Below are 7,500 nucleotides of genomic sequence, written 5' to 3'. Positions count from 1 at the left end.
AACACATTTGGATTTAGCACCATTTTTGTCCTCCACCTGCTTCATTAGTTATAGGTCCCACCACTAGTGTTTGATGTTAACTTTGATTCTGTTGTTCTTTCTGGTTCAAACGATCTAGCTCACTGCCATCAAGAGTCGTGGAATGGCGTTAAATTTGCGGAAGATTAAAAGCACTTCAATACAGTCAATCGATTCTAATGAGATCGATTTCTCGGAGATGCAGCTTTCCTCGAAGGTGCATATATCAGGCTCGACTACAAGCTCCGGTTCGCAGTCGTGAGGATTCAGCCATCATACACCACACGAATACAGTAGAAGGCTGTAACAGCAGGGTGCCGTTGCTGATGACTTCGTGGAAACTCGCGCATCATCATCATTGTGATTATCGTGTTTTGCTATGATTTTGCCGAAACTTTCTTCCATTTATCGTTGCTGACGTTGTGATGAGGGAACAATTGTGTTGCAGTAAGCAGCAAATACTGTAACAATAACTCATACTATAAACCGTTGTTCCAAAACACGATACAATCTTGTAATGAATGACCAGTGTTCATCATTGGTTGCTACAATCGTTCCTCAAAACTAAGATTTTAGTTGCTACGTATATCAACACTGCGCACAATGGCAAGATAGACATTCATCATAAAAAAGCAGCTCATAGACAGAAGGCAATAGAGACGAAGTAGCTGAACATATAAGAAATGCACCTAACTATGTTACGTAAGCATCGTTATTTCGGCAGGATTAGCTTACATGTTTGTTAATTTCGCACATTTTCTGCAAAACAGCAATAATTTGTTTCGAGGGGTTGACATTGTAAATGTCCGTTCGTAGGTATAAATGCTTATTGGTTTATTTATGCTCCAAATGTCCTTATTTGCAACCCTGTCTAACATTCGGTTTCACAGTATTGTGCTTTGGTTTTTGAAAGGCGTCCGTGCAATGAATTAAGTTTAGTTGTTTTGATTTAATAGATTTTTGTTTTGTGCATATTCATATTTGTTTCCCAAAGTGACTTCCTATGATTCCTGCTGCTGCATGATTAAGCTAAGAGAAAGTTTGTTAGCCTCTATGCTGGAACCATATAGTTTTTTGGCTTTTTGTCACCTTTATATGAAAGTATATGAGTATTTCAGGAAATGAATCTGACTTCACAGTCTATACAACATTAAAAATGACAGTCTTTCCAACATTAAGTGTATTTCTTTGTTGACTTGGTTATCTGTAGTGTTTTATCTTATTCGCTAAGAATGCTGGCCTGATATTGTGGTTACATTATGCACGTACGATATGGGCAAGCGAATGTGAGTGTGGAAACATAAAATCATTTGATGCATTTGATGATAAATCATTTGATGAATCACGAAGTCTAAATCGCTTAACGGACTTTTTTACATTTCTCATCCCTTTTGCCGCAACTAGGCAGCAATTATCCAATGTGTTTTGTGTCGTTGATCGATAAAATGTCATTCCCTATCATGACTATTAGCAGATGATTTGGTGAAACACGATGAGGGAACCCAATCTGAAGTCTAGTGATAGTAGTTTATAATAAATGTGAGTGACTGGATGGAATGATAATCTACGTTAATATATTTACTTAAACGATAGCAACCAGAGTCACTCACAGGACAGATAATAGCCATCTGGAAAACGCAGGTTATTGGGTGCCAAAAATCAATACAGAAAACACAATACGAACTTACAATTCTAATATAACTACTTGACTACTTACAATTGCACAAACAAGAATATCTTTAACATGAACAATGGGCTCGTCGTGAAAAGAATCGGTTTTTGATGATGGATTCTTCTTTGCTGAAGCGAAATGATGGTTTGCCTCTTTAAATAGTAGAACATCAATAAAGATGATAATTGCAACTAGTAGTCAATGTTCGTTTTTTCCTTTTTTGATATCGCTTATAGATCTCTCTATAAAAAAAACGACCGCGATGAATTCTGAATTCGTTGGTTCTACTCACAAATAACATGTTAATTTGCTATGAGCTCCTCGAATTGAAATGTAGCAGTAGTCGTACTTAAAATTCCCATCACTTGGAGCGTTAGAGAGTAGTAGTTGATATGCAGAAACTAATTAAATTTGCACTCGCACAATATAAATTTGTTTGATGATTGTTCCGAATAGCATATTTAGTTCAACAGCTGATCGAGAATCATTGTTTATCAACCCATGGAGATAAAACAACCACTCACATATACAGACATACAGAACAGCAGCAGCTGCAGCAGCATACACAATCACACACCGACACAAAAATGCACATAAAACACAGGGAAAAGGAAACTGGATCACCGTTAGAGAAACGTTACGAAGAGATTGCGGCATTTTTTAAAAGAGGCTTCCTCCATTATTGTGGAATGGCTGGCTTCCGTGAAAGCAGCAACATGTACTTGATAATATCTTTAGCGAGTAATAACAGCAGTGCATGAAATATCAATTTTATACAACTCATAATCATGTCATCAACGGTTTGGAAGAACGAATTGGATTAAATTTTGAACATGTCTCCCAAAAATGAATTACGATGGGTTGACTTAGAATATGCCCTAATTATTCGGTTTGTGTCCACCCGTTGCTAACAATGTGACGAGGTCAAAATTGAGCGATAAAGAGAGGGAGCGTGTCGAAATTGGTGAGTTGTGTTTCTATAAAACCTTTAGTAGAGAAGTAATTCAAACAATGCAGTGGTAATCGAAAAGTGTGTTGAAACTGGAAAACGTGATTAAAAATATAACTTAAAAACCGATATGGTAGTTTTCTTCGAGTTTGAACGACAAAAATACATTAATAATTCAATTGCATCCTGCAAATGTAAACAAAGTAAATCAGTTCCAGCAAATGAACATGAAAACTCTCTATCTTTGCATTACCGCATCCGAAAGACCGATCTAATGCCAGTTTCAGACGTTAGAGAGACTTTTCTTCTTCTGTGCGATCGTTATTCTTTAATTCGTTGTTGATGTTGCTACTGGTAGACTCTTGTTTATATTATACACCGGCCCGAAATGGGCTGCTTTATTTGTCTGGCCTTATCTTTATTTTTCATGCAATCATTCAATTATGGTACTTAGACGATGTAGATTTAAACGGTCCCATACTGACTGATAATCAGGCACTTTGGCGTGAGGCTTTTGCTAAAATTATGACTAACGCCATGCTGGCACGTGGCATGGTCATATTTTTTCAGATACATTTAATTTACTGCATTTGAGAAATGAATTTTATGATCGCATATAAACTTTCTTGGAGCGTTCGGAAGTTGTTGAGGACTCATTAATCAGTCGTGGATACTATAAGATACCTAAACAATCTTTCAAACATTGTATAAACACGTGATCGTTGTTGTGTGACAATAAGTATCACTTCATTCCCTGGGAGTCGGTCCAATGAATGGAACGCTACGTAATTAGAACCAAGCTATGGTAGCCGCAGTTTGCTTACCTAGCTCGTTCTGCTAATATCGTACCAACGATCATGATCCCGAACTCGGATCCAGCCTGTGCTAGAACAACGAACCATCAGAGGAGCGGCATGTCGCGTGATCTACGCTCCACAAATTGAATCTTGGTACAATTACGATTGTTCCACGACAGCCTTAGAAATAAACGAAAAAAAACAACAACAACGAGATCACTCCGAATGAGGGATCTATAGCGATAGGGCCACTGAGTTCGCCGGTAAGCGTGTGGTTGTTGCGTGCGTTGACACATGTGCGTTTCTGCGTGCAGCTGATTACTTCCGGCACAACTCGTTCGGGCATTCGGTGGGCAGCAGTTTTCGTAAAACAACAACGAATTGATTCCAATTTTGAACATTTACTGGCTGTGACAGCTGGTGCCGCTGGGCAGCATCACTGCCACTTGCCGCACTCCCTACATCACGCCTTGCAATTGGACACCCTTAGTAAGACCTTGAAATGCCAAGCGCCTACTAAGCTAACCCTTAGCTTGGTCGTATTAAAGGGTCACTTATCGACATGGCGACACACGCGTGGAAAGTGGACATGGGGAGAGATTCGCAAAATAATGCTCGAGGACGTCATTGCTACCCGAAAATCATAACTGCACGACGGTCAATGTGAACGATCCCATAAATAATGTCGCACATGGCGGGACGACAACGACCACTATGGGTGCGCCCCCCAGTGGAGCATACACCCTAGCTGCGCACACAAATCGCACATCATCACGATCCCAAACAGGGGAAGTGCATAATTTACCAATTTACTCGGTGTACGGTAACTGGAATCGGCTCAGTTCCCATCATAGCTTTCCTCGTAGTTGAACTGACCGCGCAAGCCGCAGCTGTGACGGAAGACTGCCCATTGCAAATGGCAATTGTTGGACATATTCGGTTTGATCTAAACATACGTTTTTACGTCACTTAAATTGCATTTACCAAAGAGAGGGAAGGTGAACCGCTATAAGTAAGAATATGCATTTTTACAGCACGTACTTTGTACAATGTTAGAATACGACATGAAATATGTAATTTTATGCCCTTAATTACTTATTCGTCCTCACGCTATTCACTGCAAACGTGTCATCTGCTTGGTTATTTCAATTGATTTTCCTATAGCATCGTATTATAGTTAACTTAGCTGTTATCCTTCACCTTGAGTTGACAGTAATATATTAGTATAGCGCCAACGCATCCCAAGTTCAATAATTATCACCATTGAAGGTTTTGTCACTGCCTTAGGCGACGGTTATTGTGGTAAAGTCGTACTGCAAAAATGGTTAATTTGTTGCTCCCCTAGCTGGTAAGGTTTTGTGATTTTTTTCTTTTCACTTTAAAGACACATTTCAATGTAGATCAATGGAATGGACTGATGTTACTATTGGCTAGAAGGCGTGCTTCTTTCTTGCCCCATAGCTAGGAACATTCTGAGAGATCGCTTGGTACAAGCGCATTTTTCATCAGTGGAACCGCGGAACGATTAAGACACGGTTTAATACAAAGCATTTCGAACAACAACTCAAACTGTTTACGCTCCGAGAAGGTCACCGAACGCGACAATCCGCGTAGGGATCAATCACTACAGCATTGCGCAACAGCAAACAGCGTTTGAATAGTGCGATCAAATCGCGATCATGCAATCACAACTAGCTAGCAATCCAGAAAATCAAACATCTTTAGCAACCATAGAGGATAATCTTGTGCGCAGAAAAGGAAGTGTGTAACGAGTCCAATTCCTACCATTTTGATATTTTACAATCAAAAACTATTCAAAATAGCAATTACTTTCCATCACGCTTATGAAATTGAATACTCTGATTGATTACTTATGCTTCACGCAAGTGATTCCACTATTGGCTACGCGTTTTAGCTGCTAATGAATACTAACAAGGACATTAGGACTGGAATTATGTACGCAACCAATGCCAACCGGTCGTCACAGCATGGTAATCCCATTTCTACTTTAACGACCTTAGCCAGAAATATAAATTGTGGCGGAAAATGACGGATTTTAATATCAAACCCTATTATCACTGCAGAGGCTACATTACCCTAATGGCTTATCTGTTTCGTAGTGGCGCATAATCGCTTCCTATCTGAGACACAGCATGTGTCGCCACTTGATCATCGAAACACGTTCGACCCTGTCGGTCGATCGTGCTTGAAGCTGCTACAGTTTCGGGAAGACATATAGCGGGCATCCACTGTAAGGGTCACATAAAAGTCGTTATTAAAGCCGTAGGTCAGTACCGGTGCTTGAGTGCCACAAACAAATTAAGTGCAGCATACAGATCCACGCGTGATACGTTTCGATTCTAATCGGCTAGTTCGGAGTAACCAGAGAGACAGAGGGAGAGAGCGAGAGAGAAACAGATACACAACAAAACTAGTAGTGAAGGAAACGGCCAGCAATTAAACCCGGCAGGGTATCGGTCGCATGCATCTCCTGTGCCGTGTTCGCTACCTACCTCCCCATCAACACCATCAAAGGCTTTGTGCCGGTTGCGTATCGGAACGCTAGCCGCTAGCTACTTGCGCACAGCTGATGATGAAGAAGGGGTTTTTGTTTTGAATCGATCGGCTTGGCTCGGCACGGGAATGCTGCTGCGGCTGGTCACACCGAAGCGTCACCGGGGAAGCATTCGTCATGATGAGCGCAGCCATTATAAAGGCAGTGTCCGTCTACCTCACCACAGTCGATCCACAGCAGTTGCTGGCGTGCGCACGTGTGCTGGTCCGCACAAGTCTCATTGTCGTGTCGTGTCGTGCGTTCCGCAGCTCCTCTTGTTTTGTTCTTTCGTGCAGAGTGTCTCTGGTGTTAAACAGTCATCCCGTGCCACTTCTGAATACTTCCTGACAACGAACAAGCAGCTGGACGGTCGTTCCAAATTTCATGTGAGTTTACGCGCCGCTTCAAGATAGGACGGGACGGTACGGGATCTTTGTTCTGCACATGGCATGGCACAGGCACAGCTGGCTATGGGAATTGTTGCTGCACAAAGTTATGCGCCTAGTGCGCCAGACAAGTGCACGATATCACCGAATGCTATCTCATCTAGCAACGCATCTTCGTCCAATAACTGGCTCTGTCGGATGAGTCCTGTTTGTGACTTTGGTTTAAGATAAGCAGCAAAGATCGAAAATCTGGCAGCAGCCCGTGCTCAGCTGATAAGAGGGCCATTATTCTCACCCAGAACTGGTTTCGTTATCAGTGCTCACAGGGGTTCGAACCATTCGATTGGGCGCATCGCATCGTGTCATCGAAAGATCATGTTTGAACGAACCGAAATTCCGCCAGTTTATTCCGGTTTTTCTCCCCTCTTGCTGCTTACGGACGGTGCAGTGCACACAGCTGTGCGAGTTTGGCAAGTGCTACAACGCTTTCCCTAACGCCGCGAGCCGGGTACCGGATGTGCATCATGTTTGGCGCAAGTGGCTGAAACCGCGTCAACAGCAGCAACCGCGTCCCAAACAAGTTCTGTTGCAAACGGTGCATGCATGCAAGAGAGTGTCAATAGGAACTCAAAATAGAACGGCCAGACTAAATTTATCATCCGTCATCGCAGAGCTGGTGGGCGGCAATATTAGAATAGAAAGTCATTGATGGTGTGTCCCCTATCTGTTAACGAATGCTGCACAGGATTCGCGCATCTTCTCATTGCTTATCATTCTGGATCTCGCTTCATAGCGCTGTACTACCGGGGATTGATCCGATTAGACACTCTAGTCCTGCCTCTGCGGCGATCAAAACACTTGACCACAACTGTCGTCGTCTAAGTAGGCAATCATTTCGCTTTGCAAATGGCGTTCGAACAGGGAGCGCACATTTTGCCACGTAGGATCACTTATCCAATTGAGTTAGGCTAACGCACCCAACCGTTGAACATACCATCGGTGACATGTGGGCATCGCTGATTGAGGCGCCCATAAATCCGAACAGAGTATATAGCATCACTGTTTTCGCTATCAAGGTTAAAGTTAGATTGATGTAGGTTTTCAGCTTTTTTGCATGTAAGCTA

The 7,500-nt window shown here is 42.2% G+C and overlaps 2 protein-coding genes across 10 annotated transcripts in view; both read left to right on the top strand.

Annotated features, from left to right (window-relative positions):
* The window catches only part of LOC126571644 (ecotropic viral integration site 5 ortholog), a 21,306-nt gene extending 18,538 nt beyond the window's left edge, over positions 1–2,768 (top strand). For 7 of the 9 annotated variants that reach the window (XM_050230341.1, XM_050230340.1, XM_050230344.1 and 4 more), the window contains one exon: positions 119–2,768. In XM_050230341.1, the coding sequence (XP_050086298.1) occupies positions 119–280 (162 nt within the window). In that variant the 3' untranslated portion in view covers positions 281–2,768. The remainder of the gene's footprint in view (positions 1–118) is intronic. The other 2 variants (XR_007607914.1, XR_007607915.1) reach the window with 1 other exon arrangement.
* A 3,401-nt stretch (positions 2,769–6,169) lies between these two features.
* LOC126571653 (glutamine synthetase 2 cytoplasmic) overlaps positions 6,170–7,500 on the top strand; it is a 5,484-nt gene continuing 4,153 nt past the window's right edge. Inside the window, exon 1 of the mRNA XM_050230375.1 lies at positions 6,170–6,376. The gene's annotated coding sequence lies outside the window, so the exon portion shown is untranslated. The remainder of the gene's footprint in view (positions 6,377–7,500) is intronic.

Source organism: Anopheles aquasalis, chromosome 2, assembly GCF_943734665.1.
Source record: "Anopheles aquasalis chromosome 2, idAnoAquaMG_Q_19, whole genome shotgun sequence".
NCBI classification, from domain to species: Eukaryota; Metazoa; Arthropoda; class Insecta; order Diptera; family Culicidae; genus Anopheles; species Anopheles aquasalis.
Note: the sequence above shows the minus strand (reverse complement) of the source record. Positions and strands in the feature narration are given on the sequence as shown.